At 39.7% G+C, this 23,397-nt stretch overlaps 1 protein-coding gene across 1 annotated transcript in view; it reads right to left on the bottom strand.

Annotated features, from left to right (window-relative positions):
• Positions 1-5,983: 5,983 nt before the first annotated feature.
• PTBP3 (polypyrimidine tract binding protein 3) overlaps positions 5,984-23,397 on the bottom strand; it is a 47,737-nt gene continuing 30,323 nt past the window's right edge. Inside the window, exons 8-17 of the mRNA XM_065662583.1 lie at positions 21,377-21,487; positions 19,747-19,921; positions 16,459-16,536; positions 15,762-15,822; positions 15,041-15,116; positions 12,442-12,475; positions 11,359-11,451; positions 10,574-10,790; positions 9,439-9,516; positions 5,984-8,720 (exon numbers count right to left, since the gene is read on the bottom strand). Of these exons, the coding sequence (XP_065518655.1) occupies positions 8,588-8,720; positions 9,439-9,516; positions 10,574-10,790; positions 11,359-11,451; positions 12,442-12,475; positions 15,041-15,116; positions 15,762-15,822; positions 16,459-16,536; positions 19,747-19,921; positions 21,377-21,487 (1,056 nt within the window). The 3' untranslated portion in view covers positions 5,984-8,587. The remainder of the gene's footprint in view (positions 8,721-9,438; positions 9,517-10,573; positions 10,791-11,358; positions 11,452-12,441; positions 12,476-15,040; positions 15,117-15,761; positions 15,823-16,458; positions 16,537-19,746; positions 19,922-21,376; positions 21,488-23,397) is intronic.

The raw sequence follows: 23,397 nt of genomic DNA on the forward strand, positions 1-23,397 counted from the left end.
CAGAGCCGGCAAACAGAGAGCGTCGAGGCAGAGGGTCGAGGCAGTTTGCGCGGCAGTTCGAGCGGGCAGGGGAGCGAGCAGGGAAGCGTTCCAACCGCCTCATCGAGAGGACTCGCCTGGAGTACAGGAGGGGAAGGAGTGCTGAGAGACGTAGACGGATTGATTGACCAGATAGATCATGGTTACAACACGATCGAAAGCTGTAGTGAGTACTAATGTGGGTATCCAGACTGAGCCTTCCTGCAGACATGCAGCTGTGCAGGTCTCTGGCTGCAGCGAATGCCTGAGCCTGGCACTTGTATTGGAGGGAGCCAGTGATACTGCTTGTGTTCGCTGTGAGCAAATAAATGACCTGCTCAGGCAGGTGGCTGAACTGAGGGAGGAGGTAGAAAGGTTGAGAGCCGTTAGAGAGTGTGAAAGTGAAATAGATTGGTGGAACCACACCCTAAGGCAAGGGCAGAGGGAAGTGGTTCAACAAGCTATGGATCCCCTTCCCTCCTACCATCAGACAGAAGGAGAGAGCTTAATGGACAAGGATGGATGGAGGGAGGTTCCTCCTCGGAGAGGTAGGCGAAAACCCTCACAATCCCTTCCTCCCTCCCAGTTGCCCTTGAATAACAGGTACGAGGTCTTGGAAATTCAGGGCCAGGTGAATGGAGATGGTGAGGCAAATCTATCTAGTGAGTCACCCAGGGCTAGTCACTCACCCACATGCCTCAGAACTTCCCCAACCAAGAAGAAAAGAAGAGTAATTGTGGTGGGTGACTCCCTTCTGAGGGGAACAGAAGGGCCCATTTGTCGACCGGATCCACCCCACAGGGAGGTCTGCTGCCTGCCTGGGGCTCGGATTAGAGATGTTAAAAAGAAGCTCTCTGAACTGGTGCAGCCGTCTGACTACTACCCACTGCTGGTTTTTCAGGTTGGCAGTGACGAAATTATTACGAGGAACATAAGGGCAATGAAGAGAGACTACAGGGCCCTGGGACGGCTGGTTAAAGGGTCTGGAGCGCAAGTGGTGTTTGCCTCCATACCTGTTACAAGCGAGGGTGAAGGGATATATAAGAAGACTCTGCAGGTTAATGTATGGCTACGTGACTGGTGCCAAAGGCAGGGGTTTGGGTTTTTCAGTCACGGGCTGCTGTATGGGACACCTGGTTTGCTGGTGACAGGCGGGATACACCAGTCCCAGAGAAGAAAAAGGGTTTTGGGGCAGGAGTTAGCAGGGCTTATTGACAGGGCTTTAAACTAGTTATGAAGGGGGGAGGGGATTTAACTGGGCCTGTTGGGGACAAGCCCAAGAGGAACATGCTAGGGATTGAAGGATGGCGGGCTAAGGAGGACTATCAATCTCTTGTTTCACTTGTGGGAAAGGATAGCTTTTTAGACCCTGTCCCGCAGGGGAAAAAGGGTACTAGGACTGGCTCCCTGAAATGCCTGTACACCAATGCACGCAGCATGGGGAATAAACAGGAGGAGTTAGAAGTCTGTGTGCGGGCTAAAGGTTATGATCTAGTGGCGATTACAGAGACATGGTGGGACAGTTCACATGACTGGAATGTGGTCATGGATGGCTATGTCCTTTTTAGGAAAGATAGGTCAGCAAAGCGAGGTGGTGGAGTTGCTCTTTACGTGAGAGAGCAACTAGAATGTATTGAGTTCTGTCCGGGGTCGGATGAGGAGCAAGTGGAATGTCTGTGGGTACAAATCAAGGGGCTGACTGGCATGGGTGATACAGTTGTGGGGGTCTATTACAGACCTCCTGATCAGGACGAAGGAGTTGATGAGGCTTTCTACAGGCAACTGGAAGTAGCCTCGCGACTACATGCCTTAGTCGTCGTGGGGGACTTTAACTACCCCGATATTTGCTGGAAGACTCACACAGCCAGTCATTCACAGTCTAGGAGGTTCCTCGAGTGCATTGATGATAATTTCTTAATGCAAATGGTGGACGTACCAACTAGGGGAGCAGCGCTGCTAGATTTAGTACTCGCCAACAAGGAGGGTTTGGTCGAAGTGGTGACGGTCAATGGCAGCCTTGGCTGCAGTGACCATGAGATGGTGGAGTTTAGGATCCTGTGTGGGAGGAATAGAATACCTAGCAAAGCCACAGTTCTGGATTTCCGAAGGGCCAACTTTGGCCTCTTCAGTCAACTGCTAAGGGAAGTCTCATGGGAAAGTGTACTAGGCAGTAAAGGGGCTCAAGATAGTTGGTTAGCATTCAAGGACCGCTTCTTCCAAGCTCAGGATCGGAGCGTCCCAATGAGTAGGAAGTCAAGTAAGGGATCTAGGAGACCGGCGTGGTTAAACAAGGAGCTGCTGGGCAAACTCAAGTGGAAAAGGAGAATCTATGGATTATGGAAGGAGGGGCTGGCCGCTTGGGAGGAATATCGGACAGTTGTTAGAGGATGTAGGGAGGCAATTAGGACAGCTAAGGCCTCCTTGGAACTCAATCTTGCTAGTCGGGTTAAAGACAATAGAAAGGGCTTCTTCAAATACATAGCAAATAAAACTAAAACAAGAGGCAATATAGGCCCACTGCTAAACGAAGTGGGTACCCTGGAGACAGAGGATATAAAGAAGGCAGAGGTGCTAAATGCCTTCTTTGCCTCTGTCTTTACTCCTGCAGACTCTCCCCGAGGGCCCCGGATTTCTATAGCCCCAGAAGGAGTCAGGACAAAGGAGGAGTTTGCTTTGGTAGATGAGGATTGGGTTAGGGATCAGCTATGCAAACTGGACATCTGTAAATCGATGGGTCCGGATGGAATGCACCCACGGGTGCTGAGGGAGCTGGCGGAGGTTATTGCTAGGCCACTTTCCATCATCTTTGGTAAGTCGTGGGAAATGGGCGAGGTGCCTGAGGATTGGCGGATGGCAAAGGTCACACCAATCTATAAGAAGGGCAAGAAGGAGGACCCGGGTAATTATAGACCGGTCAGCCTTACCTCCATCCCTGGAAAGATGATGGAACAACTTATTCTTGACTCCATCACTAGGCATATCAAGGATGAGGGGGTCATTAAGAACAGCCAACATGGTTTTATGAGGGGGAAGTCATGTATGACCAACCTTATAGCCTTCTATGAGGAAGTGACTAGGTGGAGGGATGATGGTAGAGCAGTAGATGTAGTTTTTCTTGATTTCAGTAAGGCATTTGATACTGTCTCCCACAGCATCCTCATAGATAAGCTAAGGAAGTGTGGGCTTGACGATCAAGTAGTGAGGTGGATCGAGAACTGGTTGAAAGGAAGAAGGCAGAGAGTTGTGGTCAATGGCGCAGAATCTAGCTGGAGGTCTGTGACTAGTGGAGTCCCTCAGGGGTCGGTGCTGGGACCGGTGCTGTTTAATATTTTCATCAACGACCTGGATGAGGGAACTGAGTGCACCCTCAGCAAGTTTGCTGATGACACAAAACTGGGAGGAGTGGCTGACACACCAGAGGACTGTGCTGCCATTCAGCGAGACCTGGACAGGCTGGAGAGTTGGGCGGGGAGAAACTTGATGAAATTTAACAAGGGCAAGTGTAGAGTCTTGCATCTGGGGAAGAACAACCCCATGTACCAGTACAGGTTGGGGGTTGACCTGCTGGAAAGTAGCGAAGGGGAAAGGGACCTGGGGGTCCTGGTGGATAGGAGGATGACCATGAGCCAGCAGTGTGCTCTTGCGGCCAAGAAGGCAAATGGCATCTTAGGGTGCATTAGAAAGGGAGTGGTTAGTAGGTCAAGAGAGGTTCTCCTCCCCCTCTACTCAGCCTTGGTGAGGCCGCATCTGGAATATTGCGTCCAGTTCTGGGCCCCTCTGTTCAAGAAGGACAGGGAATTGCTTGAAGGAGTCCAGCGCAGAGCCACAAAGATGATTAAGGGAGTGGAACATCTCCCTTATGAGGAGAGGCTGAGGGAGCTGGGTCTCTTTAGCTTGGAGAAGAGGAGACTGAGGGGTGACCTCATCAATGTTTACAAATATGTGAAGGGTAGGTGTCAGGATGATGGAGCTAGGCTTTTTTCAGTGATATCCAGTGATAGGACAAGGGGCAATGGGTGTAAACTGGAACATAGGAAGTTCCACGTTAACATCAGGAAGAACTTCTTTACTGTAAGAGTGACAGAGCACTGGAACAGGTTGCCCAGGGGGGTTGTGGAGTCTCCTACACTGGAGATATTCAAGGCCCGCCTGGACAAGTTCCTGTGTGATGTACTGTAGGTTACCCTGCTCTTGCAGGGGGGTTGGACTAGATGATCTTTTTAGGTCCCTTCCAACCCTTGGGATTCTGTGATTCTGTGATTCTGTGAAATTCTTCATTCTTTCTTGAAATAATTCACAGTCCCTAACTGTTCAGATTTGCTTTGAAAAGAGCAGCAAACCATCTTGCATATAGCAAACAGACCTTCAGAAGACAGAAGATAGAGTTAATACAAAGGAAAGGTAGTTCTGCTGTAGTTAACAACATGCAGGACAAAAGGTGAAGGGAAAACAATTTATTTTGTAAGCAGTTGACCTCTCATTTGAAAAACAGCAGTATGACTGAACAGTATACAATGACAAGAAGTAGGTCCATATCCCTTACAAGAAAAAAACCTCATCACTTTCCTACTGATGTGAATCAGGATGGCAAGATATTTGATTACACAAACCACACTGGCAGTATTATCAGAGAGGTGAACGGTCTTCTCAGCATGCAGACAAGTTTGCCATCTGTAATCATAAAGTGTCATATGTCGGGAAATTGTCTCAAGTATGTGGAATATCTTGGGCATAAAATCAGTGTGCAAAAAATAAGTGCAGCTGACAGGACCAGCAGACAAGGCAACCAAGTCAAATCACAAACCAAAGTTTCAGAAATTCTTCTGATGTTCAAAGACCTTTGAAGAAATTAAAAGAACCAAAAGTTCTAACATTATGCAACGAATCACAGGTCATTTGAAAAGGCACTAAGCTGGTCCTAGGTTGTTAAAAAGGCTATTGTACACTTTGAACTGAGGGTGAATTTGCAAAAAAAAAAAAAAAAAAGCTAGAGGTAACCCAAAGCTGATTTGTGGATTTAATACATACATAGGCAGAGAACTCTGCCCTCAACCATTACAGTAACTGTAGTGAGGATACAACCACTAGTGGCTTAGAGTATAAGTTCCGGGTTACACTATGATTCACAAATAATTTAAGCAGAAATTGAGAACTTATATTAAAGAAATTATGAACCTATCTTCAACAACTTAAGGCCACTGTATAAAGAAAATGGAGCCAGAATCTTCTTGTTACACATGAAGTTTGCACAGCTACAAGACAAAAGGCAACAGTCATAGGATGCAGTATGTTTAAAGCCTATTTGCATATTAGATAAAAAATGAGGCAGTCAAATGAGGGCAGTCCAGCACTGGAACAGTGAGGAGAATAAGGAATTTGTAAAATCTCAATTCTTGGAAATACTGAAAACTTAACTGGACAATTCCTTGAGCAACTGCTCAAAGTTGGCGCTAATCCAACTTTGAGTCAGTATTAAGGCCTCCAGAGGATCCTTTCCAACCTACATCGTTAAGAATCTGTAGAATAATCCCATTCTTTCCCATATCTTGCCTTTTTTTTCTTTTCCCCCACATTTATCACTGCTCATATATGCTTCAGAGAACCAAGAAATGAGATGCAACTGTGCTTTAACAGCCAGGTACTAAAGAGCGAAACACAAAGTCTGAGAATTACTCCTTTCATCTTGATCCTTCACTAGCAATTCATTATGATAAACAAGGGGTTATGGGTTTGCTTTAAATTATTTAAGGCAGACTACTGATTGAGATAAACTAACCTTAACTAGTGCCTTCGTTCTGCAAACCAAACACTGAGATGCACTGTTAGTTTTGAAGCTTGTCTGCACTTCCTGTAAAAGCAAATCTCCCTAAGAAGCAGCATCTGTAAAATACACACAAATCTAAAATTGACAGAAATAGCTCAACTACAGAAGTACAACAAAGGAGAATGAAAACAAGACACACGATAAATATGTAACAAAAACAGAAAACCTTTATTGTTTTTTAATTTTAAACACACTCAGAGTTATTTAACACTAAAAAACCATAAATGTCTTCTAAACTACAGGTGTCTACATTTCAAACAGCAAAGAGTCCAGAGCTGATATTAGCTATGTTCTAACACCAAGTTAAAAGAGAAATTAATATTCTCTTTTTGAGAGAAAGTCAGAGGCCCTCATCCCTTTATGCTTGATTAAGCTTTTCCATCTTTTGCTGTCAGTCAATTAAAATGCATGATTCACATGTTTGTATACACATATTATCAGTATACCTGTACCACTCCTGACACTGCATATGTCAGTATTAGATCTCAAACTTAAGGGTCCATTTCTCCTGCTTTAGAGTTACATTCATATCTAATACAATTCCTCTCTGCTGTAGCTGTAATTCTTGAGAAAAGTGACAAACCATATTTTATGGATAATGGTGCAGTATTATCAAAGCAATTTATGTGAAATAAGCAAGGAACGTTCCCAGTACAGCAAGATTCTCTAACTGATATCAGTATGACTGCTAACAAGGTAAAACATAGACATGAATTAGAATTAAGTATCCTGATGAAAAAGAGTCTGTGCAAACGAGCAAGCCTTCTTACAACTGCACTTGGCTAAAATCGTAAATGTGTAATCTTGTATCATGCTCTGGCACCCCAGAATTTCTTTTTTTTTTTTTTTTTTTAAATTGCGTTCAAACTTCACAAAACTGAATTGGCTATTTCTGGAAGACGAAAATAGAATGACTACCTTAAATTCCAATAGTAACATTCTGTGTTATTCCTAAGCCAATTTGACTTTTCAGTAAATAGTATATTCTGAATACTTCTTTGTGTTGTACGGCACTTATTATCACTGCATATGTATTTAGTCAGCATTTTATCTACTGTCAAAGCACAATTTGTTGCAGTCTGGCACCATCTTTACTGTGATTGGCTGCTGCAATTGATTTACCTACATTAAAAGAAGGCATATATTAAAAGAAGGCAAGCTAGTTTTTCCTCAAAATCAGCAGGATTTTGAGAAATAATACAGAGAAAATTTGAAAAAGGTAGTTAACAAAAGAAAGAAATATTTTAATAATGAAATTTGATTTTTTGGAAATAAAAGACAAAAGTTTACGTGTACCTTAAACACCAAGGCTAACTCTGTCTCAGCATATTCTCCAAAGAGAAATATGCACTCACTATCAAATATTCCTGCTTACAAGGGAAAGAATGACAGCTTTTTATTAAAGATTAATACTGGGAGAAAAATGCAGCAACTCAGATGTCTCTTAAAATGTTAGATGAAGTGCAGAAACTGGGATGAAATTTGCTGTGTAGTCTTTCTATACAGGATATATTTTAGTGCATTTTTTTCAGCCAAGTACTGGCATCAAGTAACTGCAACCAGGCAAATTTGAAGAATCCCCTCACAAATACACAAGAGTTTAAACTCATTCTCACTTAAACTCATTAAGGTCTTTCCCACTTCTATCCAATCTCTGTATCAAAGCACAAAAGACTGGAATTCAGATACTTCTGTTCCCACAAAGTTATCAAGGGAAACATTTCTAAGAAGACCACAAAGAGAAAGCGCATGATATATTTTTCAAGACACTTCAGAGAAAACTCTAAGCTATTGTATCACAAGAATATAGTAAGGCACATAATAAGAAATTAAGTAAATACATAGGAATTTAAGTATTAGACATTATAGTAGTACAAAAAACTCTTGAGGTTCAATTTTTCTGCTCCAAAGATGACCTTGACAAAAATAACTTCTTAAAAAGTTATCAAACCATCAAAGACCTGAATATCCTCTATAAGTTTGTAAACTTTTTATTCTTTAAAGAAACGTAAAAAAAATTCACTGGTATCAGGAATATTTTCTCATTTTCTCTAAAGCACTATCATACATCACTTCATAGTGAAAAGAAATTAATACCAGGGCTAAGTCAAGCTGGGTGTCTGATACCATGATTTGAAGAAACTTGTCAGATATCTCTTATGCTACAATGAGAAGGCACTGCCTGTTCTCTAGTAATTTAACCCATATGAACAGCACAGTTTGCTTTTAAAAGAAGTTATTTGTAAAGTTTTGCCAAACTATGAACACATACCATGGTGACATAAATACTATTTAGAGGACACTCACAGCCAGTGCTTGCTTTTCTTCAAGAAACCCAAGCATTATTTCACATTCAAATTAGTGTTTAATCTGTGTAGTGTAGATTTACTGTTATTTTTGTTAGAAGTACTTTCTGTTTGGTATATTGTAAAAATCTTTGGTGTGTTTTGTAAGGCCGATTTTAAACAAAACCTAAAGGGATGTTCTCAAAATATAACTTAGGTAGAAAACTTGGAAATAAATATTGTTGCTAAAGCACTTTCATAGAGGTATTTTTCCATGGATGAATATTAAAATCTTTGGTCACATACTGGCAGCTAAATCAGAAAAGATAATCACCTAATACTTCGTGTACTAATGAGCTTTTTCTTTTAAGAGACAGAGCTGGTTACAGCTGTTTCAGTCTCTATTTGAAGATCTTATTTAATGTGTGATACAGCCTTAAAAGGAAAGTTCACAGAAAAGTCAGATTGTACGTTTCGAGAAGGAAATTCGGAGGTGATGCTTTTCTCCAAGGTCACGATTGTGAAGTGCAATGAGAGCATGAAATGCTTCTTCCACAGAGCCCAGCTTTATGAGAGCCATTCTGCAATTTTTCCTGAAGTACAATAAAAACCATTATTAATCCTGAAAAAATTTTCATTGCACTAGCCAACATAGAAAAGTGGCACAAGTATTTTTTCAGCCACATCATACACACTGAACACACTTGTACAGGGAATCAGAGCTAGTTATGCACATGCTAAAATGAGGAGATGTAGAAATATTGCAGATCAATGGCCTACAGCCACGCCTTTCTTCCATTATACCATGCTTCGAAAAACAGGGTCAAAATAAGGCTTGAAAACCTCTAAGAAACGCTTGTAATGTCCATGTACGTGGGATTATTTAACTGGTATGATCATGCTAAAATAATGCTGCCCAGCAACTTTAATGAATGTTAGGGCAGGTTCATTGTCTTCTTTTATATGACATTTTACATATTCACAGCCAGTAATTCTTTTTAAAGAAAAGAGTATTTACTTTACTTGAACTTACTGTATTTTGAACACATGTGGAATTCATCAAAAGGCTGAATATTTTTCATTTAATTATGCTAACATAGTTTACCATTAAAAATTTTAAGATTTGGATTATCAAAAATTGCCATAGCTGTGCAGCTTTTGACTATAGATTTAAACACGTAGAATGTTGCCTATACTTTTATTTATTTATTATTTTATTTATATATATTTATTTCTCAAAAAAAAAAAAAAAAAACAATTAGCCCTCTTCCAGGGTGAAAATTTGCTCAGCATTTTTATAAGAGTACTTACTGGATGAATCTGAAGGCTTTCACAGTAGATCCTGTATTTTCAAACAGGTTTTCCATATCCTTAACAGTAACAAAAGGCCTGTTTAAAATAAAGAACAAAAAACTGAAACAAACCCCCCTCAACTTGTAAAAGAATACAGAGTTCTGTAATAGTATCAAAATCTCAGTTCTGGCTTCTAAATTAAATTTGAACAGCAAAAACAATCTCCACCAACTAAAGCCATGTCGACTTTAGCTCAAACATCTTGGCTTTGACATTAAGATTTAGCACCACAGTGTGCTACAGATATATTTCAGATACACTCTACAGCTTTTCATCCTACCATGTTCCTCTCTTAATTAAATTAAGATTGAATAAAAATCACTTCAGATCTTCACCAGTATCTTCAGAAATATAACTGCTGCAAGTGTGCTTCACATATTTTCAATTTTGAAAGCTTACTATTTTACTCAGAAAGCCATTTTTTAGTGGTTTTGGTTTTTTGTTTTTTTTTGTTATGTGTTGGGGTTTTGTTTGTTTGTTTGTTTTAACTGGGACAAAATTCCATAGTTTTCCCTTTTCCCTCCCTGCATAGCTTGTTGAACAAAAGATGGCTTTCACTCCTCACATTGTTGACAACATTCTAGATAGGAAAAAGGGTTGGTCCAGTTTTAAAGAACATGCTCCTTGATACTTCTTTATAACAACTTCCCCTCTATGTAAGATGCCTGAATTCTGTAGAAACAATTCTTTAAAAAGTGTTAGAATGGTTAAAAACTGCATCTACATTAAACAATGATGCCAGTCACAAATCTGATGTAATGTAACTCCTTACATTACCTCAAAAACCATGAATTTAATATTCACAAATATTTATAAACACAGGACTTAATATTTGTAAAGCAAAAGCATATTCTCAAGCAAATGTAAACTGTACTGAAATGCAGAGAAGAGCATTCAATCAGTTCTATTCTTTGCTAAGAATAAAAAGTGACAGTTAAAGGATTCACTTATTGCTAATTACACAGCAGAATGATCCAAATTCTTAGGAAACTGTAAAAGGCCAAGGCAGTGTAAAGTTTATATCAGATTATGTAACTTAAGAACATAACCTAGAAAACATCTTTGCAGGAGGATCACACATGTAGATACTCACGGGATGTTGGAGAGATGCAGGGTGTCAGATGGAGGAAAGATGTTTTGGAAGTTCTTGGAGCCAGACTTCCTAAAGCGATGTAGCGGGCTATTGCTATAGTCCTTTGTCAGACCATTGCCCTTTTGTCCCTCAGGAGGAAGTTGAATTATTTGATGTCTTGAAAGAGTAGCATGGATGACCCTTCCATAAAGCTTCTTTCCATTCAAGTGACCCATAGCTAACCAGTGAAAATACAATTAGAACAGGAATGAAGGGAAAGGAAGAAAAAAGGATTCTTTGCCATCTATTTAGTGTCAGATTTCTTATTCTAAATTTAAACTTCAACTTCCATGTTTACCAGGTGGGCTATGTCATAACATTATATTTAAAACAAGTATAAGAATGTAAGATATCCTCCAGTTTAAAAAGCAACAAAATTCAAACCAGTATTTCAATAAAGAGCAGATGATTATCCTTAAATAGCTAGATATAGGATAAACTACAATAAAATTGTATGATGCATTAGTAAGATAAGCTACAAGAACATCGTATAATGTTTTAATTCTATCATTGACTAGATTGAGATTCACAGGATTTCTTTTTTAACCACTACAGGAAAATATATATTTTTTTTTTTTTACATGAAGCAAACATTATAACATTAAAAAAGACAAGCTTGTATGCAGTAAAGCATCACAATGATGGATTTCATTTGTTTATGCTTTTGTCACTCACAGATGGCAAATTCCTGATCTTTATTGCACTCAATCTAGTTTAAAGCATAACTGTGCCTTAAAAGTCCATACCTAACTGAGCCTGGGTTGCATCTGCCATCTGAACCAATGCATTGCTTTTCTTCTTAAACATGATCTTCACACGATGTACATCACCATACATACCTGTGAAAATCCAGAAAGAAAATTTGTCCAGAGCGTTACTACAAAGAGCACAAGGGCAAATCTGGGGTTTTTGACTGACGTTATGGTTACAAAGAATAATCACCTCATTAAACAGGTTGGTTAGAATAATAGTATGAAGGAGAGCTTTAAATTTTGTGTATTATTTTCTGAGGCTCAGAAATGGGGGAAGTCCAACAGGATTTTAGTCTCCTGTGTGGAGACCTCATAGCAGCCTTTCAGTATCTGAAGGGGGGATATAGGGGTGCTGGGGAGGGACTATTCATTAGGGACTGCAGGTATAGGACAAGGGGTAATGGGCTAAACTTAAACAGGGGAAGTTTAAATTGGATATAAGGAAGAAGTTCTTCACTGTGAGGGTGGTGAGGCACTGAAATGGGCTGCCCAGGGAAGCTGTGAATGCTCCATCCCTGGCAGTGTTCAAGGCCAGGTTGGACAGAGCCTTGGGTGACATGGTTTAGTGTGAGGTGGCCCTGCCTGTGGCAGGGGGGGTTGGAACTGGATGATCATAAGGTCCTTTCCAACCGTAACTATTCTATGGTTCTATGATTCTATAATATATCATATTTGTATTCAGCTGTTAAATAGTGCAACAGTGTTAAAGTCTTCTTAATAGAGGCGTATTAAATATTACTATGCCAACAAACATTGTCCTCTGCAACTAACATACGTGGCAATTCTCTACTCCATTTCCTCTGATCTGGTGTTTGTTTTTTTCATTTCACTTTGCTTTCCTAATACTTGGTGGTAAACAAATTGGACCACACACTGAAATTCTTCTAATGCTGTAAACCTTGTGCCATTTTGGTACCTGTTGCCTACAACTACTGACTCAACCGACTGCAATTTTAAAACTAGCACATTCTCTTGTGCATTGTCTGAGCAAAGACAGAGAAATGGATCTTGCATTTGCAAGCATATATCAGCTAAAAGAGGAATGTTAGCCCTAAAGGTGTATTTGACGTATCTTACCAAATAGGATGAAAAGTCCATGTGGTGTGATGGCCTGTTTAAATGATAAAATGAGGATATTATTTTTAAAGCCACACAAATAAAGAAATCTATTCCATAACTGCATGGTAAACAAAAAGAATGGAAGAGATACTGTACACTAATACATGAATCTGTCTCTTCAAAAGCCATTCCCTAACTACAATAAATACAGTGTATAGCATTCTTGTTAATATATATTTGCTATGCACATATAAAATATTTAAACACTAACACTATAGCTCATGCATTTTCATCAGTAGAGACTCATTCTGTCATGCTGAAGAAGTTATTAATATTTCAAGTGGCTTAATTATTTGAGCTCATTCTTTCCAAGCTAGCAGTTCAGTCTCTGAAAAACAAAAGACATTTGCTAAACTAGAAACAGAAAAGAGCATTCAAGAACCCTTTTGTATTTTCTAAACAGCAGACAACACCTTAAAACTAAAAGCAGTTGCTTAAAAATGTTCAAATGGATACACATACCATGTTTATATATGAACCAGATAGCAGTATTTAAATTGCATTCAACTAGAGGTTGAGAACAGAAAGATAAATATTGAATGAAATAGCTTTTTTTCAGTGATTTTTAATTACATCTTTGTGTTCCAAGCTTTCCAAGCACCAAAGAGAAGTTTACACCCTAATTAGGGCAAATTTGATTCAGCTGAGGCAAAGGTTTTGCCAGTGCTGAGTACTAAAAATACCTGGGTATCAGAAGCACTACTCACACTCTTTAGTCTTACTCATTCTCAACTCACAACATTTGAAATGCGTACCAAACATATCTAAATTATTTAAAAACATCAGATAGTGCAGTTTAAGTGTAACTCCATACCCTTTTATCATCAGCATTATTACTAAATAAGGAACAATTACTATCAATATAAAATTTAAATGCTTCTAAGAGTTTGGGCCCAAATATTTTAATGCAGCACAGAGTTTATTCGAAGAAATTTTGTAACCAAAGGAGACTGCAAGACTTATACAAAAAAAAAAAACAACCCACTTTCTGGAAGACAAAACCAGTTAATTTAAAAGTCATGAGGGAATGCTGAAATGCACACTGAAACCCTGCAATATGGGAGAAATATAAGTTGAAATAAGGTCAACCAGATTTTCTATACACAGAAAAAGTGAAAGGCTCAGACAACCACTACTGAAGAGCAAGTGTTACACAGTTGCCAAGAAATAGACTTAAAACAATATGTATTTCCAACAATAAGCACTGTTGTACATTATTTCTTTTAAGAAGCTGAGTATTATTTAACGCATTTATGTTGTATCGTGTATTCCAGCACAAGGTTCCATGTGACAGCTTCTTATATATGGTTAGTATTAAGTAAAGCAGCAATGTCCAAAAAATAGCTTTGACCTTGCTTCACACATCCTTAGTGTTAAAAAACACGCTATTTTAAGACTCAGATTGCTTGTGGATTGTGTATCCACAGCAACCATCAGAAACTTACTGATCAGATATATTGACAAATTAAAGGAAAGTTGACTTGTCTTAATAGTCCTAATCTGCAGCTGTTTCTTTTGATGCTTATTGTTAAGTTCAGCTCTCAGAACAAAACCAGAAATACAGCAATTACTTAAAGAAACAAACTGTCATTAGATTTTTGAACTTCAGTAACACAAAAATAACTTCCATTTTGTCAATAACTCCTAATTTTATCAGTTTTTTGGTTAAGCAAGTCTAATGTGTGTGTAAAATAAACAGTTGCTGTAGTAGAAGTGCTTATCCATAGTCAAGCAGAATTGTGGTTTTAGTCGCAGCTTCTGTAAAGCTTGATTTTTTTATTTTTTATGGTTTTTTTAAGAGATGCACATTGCTCTATGCTTTATTAAAAGTGATGTGTAGTATTTGAGTAACAGGAGTTACTATATAATTTTCACTATAAAAATAACTATGCAAGCTGTCCTTGGCAATTTTACTGCCAGCATATATATATATATATACACATATATATATATAAAATTATAAAATCTGTGTGTATTATGACGTGAACATGTGTATTTATTAACTTTTTAAAATGGATTTACAGTGATGTTAATAGCAAAATGCACCTGTGATCTTCCTCTGCAACCTGGGATAAGCTGCAAAAAATTAAAGATCTTGCTTTGGAATGCTTTTATCTTCTTTTCTCTTCCCTCCTGTTTCTCTAACTCCTCATGCTTTGTAACAAGTAAAAGTATTTGGCTTCTCTAATGACAAAGTAGCTCACACAGGAGTCATATTAACAGAGGCATCATTAAGTTTAGTTGTATGTTGTTTATCTCCTCAAGGATTTCTCACATCTGACCATGGACTTTTCTATAATTACCAGCTACCCTGCTAACAAAGGTTTTTAAAGTAACTTGTGTTGGAAAGCTTTTCGCTGCTGACTGATGTTTTTAGGCATTGTCAATTTTGCAGATTATCCCAAACAAGAATAGAGCTGCCTTTTTTTTTTTTTTTTTTTGCATTATCAGCATTGATATTTCCTCTCTTACTTCTTTAGCTAATGTCAATTTGCAAGGAGAATTCTGGCAGTTGGTACAAGTTGATACTTGCATCAGTTTCACCAAACAAACTTACTTCAGGGTTGAGGTTGCTGACTAGTAAAACAGAATTGGCCGGAACAGAAGTAGCTGCAGGAAGAGCCACTGGTGCACGCGCTGCTGGTGCACGCGCTGCTGGTGCACGCGCTGCTGGTGCACGCGCTGCTGGTGCACGCGCTGCTGGTGCACGCGCTGCTGGTGCACGCGCTGCTGGTGCACGCGCTGCTGGTGCACGCGCTGCTGGTGTAGGCGCTGCTGGAGCAGGCGCTGCTGGTGTAGGCGCTGCTGGAGCAGGCGCTGCTGGCGCAGGCAGTGCTGGCACAGGCAGTGCTGGAGCAGGCAGTGCTGGCACAGGCGCTGCTGGCGCAGGCAGTGCTGGCACAGGCAGTGCTGGAGCAGGCAGTGCTGGAGCAGGCAGTGCTGGCACAGGCAGTGCTGGAGCAGGCAGTGCTGGCACAGGCGCTGCTGGGGCAGGCAGTGCTGGCACAGGCGCTGCTGGAGCAGGCAGTGCTGGCACAGGCAGTGCTGGAGCAGGCAGTGCTGGCACAGGCGCTGCTGGGGCAGGCAGTGCTGGCACAGGCGCTGCTGGGGCAGGCAGTGCTGGCACAGGCGCTGCTGGGGCAGGCAGTGCTGGCACAGGCAGTGCTGGAGCAGGCAGTGCTGGCACAGGCGCTGCTGGGGCAGGCAGTGCTGGCACAGGCGCTGCTGGGGCAGGCAGTGCTGGCACAGGCGCTGCTGGGGCAGGCGCTGCTGGGGCAGGCATTGCTGGTGTCGGAGCAAGAGGACCAAGTGGTGCAGGAACAACTGGAAAGGAGTAACATGAAAGAGTATTAATAGCATGACTTCACATCTCAAAGAAGAAAAGACATTTTAGAAGACAAAAGCAGGTTATATTTGGCAAAAAAAAAATCAATACTCAATTTAAAAAATGCTTCTAAGGAATTTAGTTATTACTAGTATTTGACCAATAAAGCAGAAAGCACCTCCTCCCTCCAGAAATGAAGAAGTATTCAGCTGTACCAACAGACACAAACAAAGGGGACAAGCCCAAGAAAGAAGAAAAATAATTTAGCACAGAAAGGAAAAGATCACTGAGTCTAGAAGACTATTTCTCATTTTATAGCCAGAAAAGGGGAGATCTCCTTCTTTAGCTTTGAATGTCACTGAAGTCTTATGATTCTTACTAAAACATATGCTTAGTTTCTTCAACTGCAGGTAATCTTTATCATGGCATTTAATTTATCGTATTTATTAAATGATAAAATACTTCAGTATCTGTTTTTTTTATTCAGAAATTAGTTTTGCTGAATAACATGAGAAAGAGAACCAGAGTGACTCAAATGAGCACTGTGTTCCAACTGCAATGTTTGAAAACAATTTTTTGTGAGCCAGTATATTCAAATAGAGCACTAGGCACATATACATACACTGCATTTATAGAAAACGGAAGCTTACTTGCAACTGGAGTAAAGGCCATGGCTGGGGCAAACCCAGGAGCCCCTGTATATGACGGGATGATGTAATTTTGGGTGCCTAGAGAGAGCAGACACATCTAATTTTAAAATTAAGATTTTAAAATGTTGAGAAAATGGAAGAGACTTCAGCAGTAAGAATCAGCTTCTAGTGTTCTGATCTCAGTCTGTGATCATGTCTTTTATAGAATGTTTGTGTTAAAAACTGTCGTTAAAATCCAAGATTAAATGTTTTACAAAGACAAATTTCAGCCACATTTGAAGACAAATATTCTACTTAGCCTCAACTGTCCTTTCTAAAATGAAGCCATAGCAAGATGTATTATAGACAAGTTTGAATAGTAAAGCACAGCATAGAGTACAATCCAGCGTTAAGATATATTAAGATACCTGTGATGCAATGTTCCATAGTTTCTATTCACACAATGGAAATGTATTCTAAACATTTCCATGAAGTAAGTATACTCAAAAACATTTTGCAATGATGAGATACAACTATTCCCTAGATATTTCTAAAACCAGTACAGGCTAAATAATACGAACAACTACAATGAGACTGAAGTTCTGAATTTTACTAGTTACTGAGATACATAAAAGTATATTTTGCTTTTTAAGGAGATCTACTTTATCAGGTTATGTTATTTCATAAATAACCAGGGGCTTTTAATGATTCTCCTGGCAATCAAAAGCGTTGAACAGATTTGGAATATTGACATATGGAGAATGCCAGCATCAAAGATAGCTCAGTGACTTTCATGTTAGTATGTGGAGTTAGTATGTGTTACCCAGGGCAGCACGCTAACTTGTATTCTAAGACATAGTTATATACAAACTCGAGTTGTGCTTTCTTTCATGTGTTGGCACACTCGACTTTTTTTGATGGGGTATATGTATTTAGGAAATACATCCTACACACCTGGCAATATGTCTGGTTTACTACTCAAACCTCCACCATTGACTAAAATAGCTACATTCACTAACAGATGGTCATTGACCAGGATGATACAATAGTATAAGAAGTATCTGTTATGATTACAAAACCAGCAAATGAAACAGACATCACAGATCAGGTATTCATGAATGCTGCATCACATTACACCTCCTCTTATCTGTAGCAAGAAAGTGTCTTTCATACAAACAACTGAATCCATTTATCACACCGAAGGAAGTCATTGTGTTCTTGAAATATACACACTGGTGCATTATATTGACAAGTCCTGGCAATATAGATATTTATCACTTATTCACAATCCAGGAATGGTAATGGAAACGTTAATGAAGAAACAGAGAAGGCGCTTTTATTCTGCTAAATAAGACCTGCATGTTGCACACTGATACCAAAAATCAGGCATACAAAAATTGTCAAACAGAGGTAATGCAGAAAGATCTGGAATTCTTTGTTGCAGTTTTTATGTGTAAAATAATTTGTTTCATGACTAGCTTCCAAAGCAAGCTAATTCATGTATCTCTGCTTATGCTCACTGGGTTAGGGAACTCTTTAAATGCAGAAGATTCACAAAACCTGCTTATTTATAGTGCAGCATCTTCTCACCATAAGGAAAAAAAAAATTAAAAAAAAGAAAATTTTTAAAAAAGGAAAATTGAAAACCAAGTTTCAAGAGCAGTTTAGTTTTCATAGTAGGATAACTTCAAGTCTACAGAAAAAAAAGCATGTATTATTCTGGTAGTTACCTGGTTTATCTTCTAGCTCTCCATCAAAAAAATACCCACTAGTAGCAACACTGGAAGTGTAAGTGCTAACATGACTCCCAGTATCTTTTCCTCATGTCATGCAACTGAGCACTATCAGTTTTGCCTGCAGCAAAGTATGTGTGTTGTCACCACTGACTGAAAGGCTAGAAGCATGCTTCTTCTAGTCTACAGCTGCTTTTCTTTAAAAAATATCTATGCAGCTGCTTCACTGTGACTGCACTGCTAACAAATTTTGATGAAGATATCAGAATCTTCTTTACATCAGCAGCTCTGCCATTCTTAACTGTTACAGTAAATGTTCAGACTGAAAACAGGACTACTAGCAATGACAAGGCTAAGGGCAAAGAAAATGGAGATGCGTTCATGTGTTATTCCCCAAAAACGTGCATACAATGTTACCTCTGGTCTATGAACAAGTTTGTCCTTCATCTACTCTAATTTTACTTTCCCCTTTCATTGGTATTTCAAATTGTGCAAGTCTAATGAGAACATCAGATCTATAACAGCATGTTTCCATGATGATCTACAGCAAATCCTCAAAAACATTAAAAAGATGGTTGCACATTACATTAAGATCCAAAGCATGCCTTTAAGGGAACCAGCAAAAACAATCCAGAAAGTAGTGGGTGCAACTCACTTTCGTACTCTAATCTAATCTACCAAAGCCAGCTATCCAAAAAACCCATGCCAAACCCAGTATCTGCCCTAGCTATCACAGAAAACTAAAGGAAAAATGGGAATTCTTCCCCAGCCCTTCCCCAACCTATTCAGCATGCTGAGGCAGTTCTTAGCTGTGTCTTAGTGCTAATGGTTGTCATTAGAGAGAAAGAAAAATAGCTGAAATCACTCAAATTGCATTGTGAGTACTTCTGCCAGATCATCATATTAATCCATTTGGTGATCTCCATTATTACCGAAGCTGATTAAATGAGGATACCTGAGCTATTTATGCCATAAAGGCTTTTCCAGTGTAGCTTCAAGCAGACATTGTATCCTCTACATCTTGGAAATTACTTATAAAATTCACAAATATTTCTAAAACATTATCTTTTAGAAGGTGACAACAAAACATACATATATGTATCTATGTATATCTATTAATATACATAGGTGTAGTATTTCAAAGTTTAGTGTGATTTTTTTGTTACAGGAGGCAGTTATCCTAAAATAACAACGAATAAGAGTTAACACTCTTCAAACACTCATTTTCAAGCAGCTTTAGGCAAATAGTGTCAGCTTTGAATGACAGCCATTGGCCATTCTGATATGCAACATTTATTGTACTACCTGTACCAATGATATAATTTCACAGCATTTTACAAATGCAGCTTTTTCACACCACTTTGAATTTGCCCAAGTGCATTCCTCATGTTATAGCTTCAGATACTCACATATCTTGAGTAGTACTTTCTGGTTTCCATACAAACATTATTTGACCCAACAAACAAATGTAAACAAAATGTACCTTTCTATGAACTTGATGTGAATCTAGAGCATAAGTGCAACATGAAAAGCATAGCAACCTTATTGTGTATCACTAAAAATGAAGGTTTCTTACCATAGGCAGGAGACATGGGTAGCTCCAGAGGATGTAGGCCATCACCAAAAGGAAGATCAAGGCGAGTGAAATCTCTGCTTCTCTCATTGTTGTACTTCACCTCAAGGCTACATAACTTAGAGAACTCAATATGCAGGGTGCAGCACATAGAGTATATATTATGGCCGTTCAGATTCTGAAGAAAAATAGCAATTTGTTATTTTTGTTAGAATTTGTTTTCAGAGACAAATCACACGGTGGCAGCCACCACTGTAAGTTTGTTTTCACTCCACAGTTTTATCCATACAGAAAGGCATCTTGTTTCTAAGGTGCTGCTTTTACACACTGCCACCATCCTTACCTAAACATCCTGTGTAGAGTACTAGTGCAGTCCACTAATTTGTATTATGTTGCCTCATGCCGATGGACAAAACAGCTTTAAACATGACTTGTCTTTCTTGCTGTGCTTCTAATCTTACTTGTCTCCCACTCAATACACGATCTCAGATGCTAGTAGCAATACTAATTTGGAGCTTTTATTGCATGGAATTGTCCCTTACATAAGCTGGTAAAGGGCCAAGAGCGCAAGTCTTATGAGGAGTGGCTGAAGAAACTGAAATTGTTTAACCTGGAGAAGGCTCAGGGTGGGATCTTATCACTCTTTACAATTATCTGAAAGGAGGATGGAGCAAGGTTGTGGTTGGTCTCTGCTCCCAAGTGATATGACAAGAGGAATCAGCCTCAAGTTGCACTAGGGAAGGTTTAGATTGGGTATAAGGAAAAATTTTTTCACCGAAAGGGTTGTCAAGCACTGGAGCAGACTGCCCAGGGAAGTGGTTGAGTCATCATCCCTGGAGGTATTTAAAAGACCTGGAGAAGTGGTTTAGTGGTGGACTTGGCAGTGTTTAGTTTACGGTTGGACTCAATGACTTCAAGGGTCTTTTCCAACCTAACTGATTCTATCAAATCCATCTCTTTAAGAGTAGCTAGGCTCAGAAAGATCATTAAAGTAGTGTTTTCTGCTTAAATCAGTCATAAAAGAATCATGATGGATGGTGGGGGGTAAAACACAATCAAAAGATACCAGTTTGTTATAATTATTTAATGTAATATAGACTGGAATTATAATGATGTCTGTGAAATCTTTAACAAGGTATATATTATTCTTAATACTGTTCCTTAAGAAAAGATGGTATTGTTAACAAACAGGCTATAATACCACTTACCTTTACTAGTTTCCAATATACACTTATTCACTAAAACACATAGTGAATTTACTTACTGGACTAACTTCCAAGCAGCAATAGATAAATGTTCTGTGCCTTTGATTTTGAGGCTGAGAATAAAAAGTTAACCTTACTTCTGTTACTGAAGTTGAAGTTCCATTCACTCTAACCTTCCTATAATTTAAAAAAAAAACAACAAACCCTAATTCTAAATACCACTTAATACTTAGAAGAATCTGTTCTTCTATATACCTTATATGGCAATTTTCAAATTGATTTTATTTGTTTACTAATATTGAAGTGGCCACACAAGTTAAAGAGAAGTACAAAGTGTCTCAGGCCTAGCTATCCCTAATGTTCCCCATTTTCCTGGGAGGGTAGGAAGGGGACCGGCAGAACAATCAAGCTGAATACACTACACTTACCATTTTGGCAAAATACGCATGTGTTGGATCAGCATACTGGAGCAAAGCTTGGAATTGATTGTTCCTAATGAAGATAACAATCCTCAAGACAGATCCAAACCTAGAGAAGATCTTGAGAAAGAAAAAATGAGCTTTCAGAAACAATGAATAACTTATGCACACTAAAATCTAGCCTTTAATACACCACAGAGATTGCTGAAAATTATTTCTTTTGTGAGAGCTGAGGAGAAATTGAATGAACTTAGAGTTTTTTTCATATAAAAAAAAAAAAACTAAAGAGGCTATAAAAGATAATGAAAAAGGGTGAAATTTCCTAAAAGATTTAGCAATGGCTGTTCAACAGTCAGAGTGGGGAAGGCCAGCCCAAACAGGCACTTGTCCAATGCCTGCAGAGAAGCTGTGGATAATCAAAGTTGAGGACTTTCACAAGTCATTTGAGACAGGAACTGCAATCTGTTTCTCAAGGCATCCACCTTTACATTTTGTATTTCAAACAAGTTCTGCAAATTTGGTGACCAAAATATATTTTAAATAGTTGATGTGTCTACAGATTAATTACGCATAACCACTGTCCAAACTAGAAGACAAAGAAGGAAAGAAGCAAGACAAAGACCAGGTTTGGGACCAACCCCTCTAATTTACAATTGAATAGCATTTAATTTTTTGCAAATGCAAGCATTGCAGAAAAAAAAAATAGAAGTCTGAAATCAATATACATACATTCAAAATGAGAGTGTGAACTACATGAAGGTGTCTGTACAAAAGCAAAGCCGCAAAGAATGAGGGCAAAAGTATATCTAGGGCACATCATGTAAGTGCAGAAAAGCTATGTCCAGATCATCAGTGGAAGAGGAAAGGTGAGTTTGGAAAGTACTAACAGTTTTAGAGCAAATTGTCAGAATCAATGCAAGTCGGGAAAGCAGAACTCTCCCACCCCCTCCCCCATCCCCAGAAAATACTAAGCCTGGAACAGAAAAAAAAAGGGCAGGAAGGATGACCCTAGGAATGACTGGGGGACCTGACCTCACTGCTGGGGTAGGTCATGGAGCAAATGATTCTAGTGAGATCAAAAAGCACATACAGGAAAATGGAGGGATCAGGCCCAGTCAGCATGGGTTCATGAAGGGCAGCTCCTGCTTGACCTGCCTGATCTTCTATGGCAAGGTGACCCACCTGGCTGATAAGGGAAGGGTGTAGACATTGTCTATTTGGACTTAAGTAAAGCATTTTAAACTTTCTCCCACAGCATTCTCCTGGAGAAACTGCCTGCTCGCAGCCTGGATAGGTGGATTCTTCGCTGGGTTGTAAACTCGCCAGATGGCCGAGTCCAAAAAGTGGAAGTAAACGGCGTCACATCTAGTTGGCAGCTGGTCCCTAATGGTGTCCCTCAGGGCTCAGTGTTAGGGCCAGTGTTGTTTAATGTCTTCACTGATGATCTGGATGAGGGGATTGAGTGTATGCTCAGTAAATTTGCAGATGACACCAAGTTGGCTGGGAGTGCTGATCTGCTAGATGATAGGAAGGCTCTGCAGAGGGATCTGGACAGGCTGCATTGATGATCTGTGGCCAGTTGTATGTGGCTTAACAAGGCAAAGTGCTGGGTCCTGCATCTGGGCCAAAACAACCCCATGCAGTGCCCTAGGCTTGGGAAGAGTGGCTGGAAAGCTACTCATGGAAAAGGACCTGGGGATGCTGACTGATGTCTGCTGAACATGAGCCAGCTTGTGCCCAGGCAGCCAAGAAGGCCAGCAGCATCCTGGCCTGTACCAGCTACAGTGTGGCCAGCAGGGCCAGGGCAGTGATCATCCCCCTGTACTGGGCACTGGTGAAGCCGCATCTCAAATCCTGTGTTCAGTTCTGGGCCTCTCACTACAAGGAAGACTTTGAGGTGCTGGAGCTGGTCCAGAGAAGGGCAACAAAACTGGTGAACGGTCTGGAGCACAAGTCTTATGAGGAATGGCTGAGGGAGCTGGAGGTGTTTAGTCTGGGGAAAAGAAGGCTCAGGGGAGACCTTATTGCTG

The sequence above is a fragment of the Lathamus discolor genome, chromosome Z, assembly GCF_037157495.1.
Source record: "Lathamus discolor isolate bLatDis1 chromosome Z, bLatDis1.hap1, whole genome shotgun sequence".
NCBI lineage: Eukaryota > Metazoa > Chordata > Aves > Psittaciformes > Psittacidae > Lathamus > Lathamus discolor.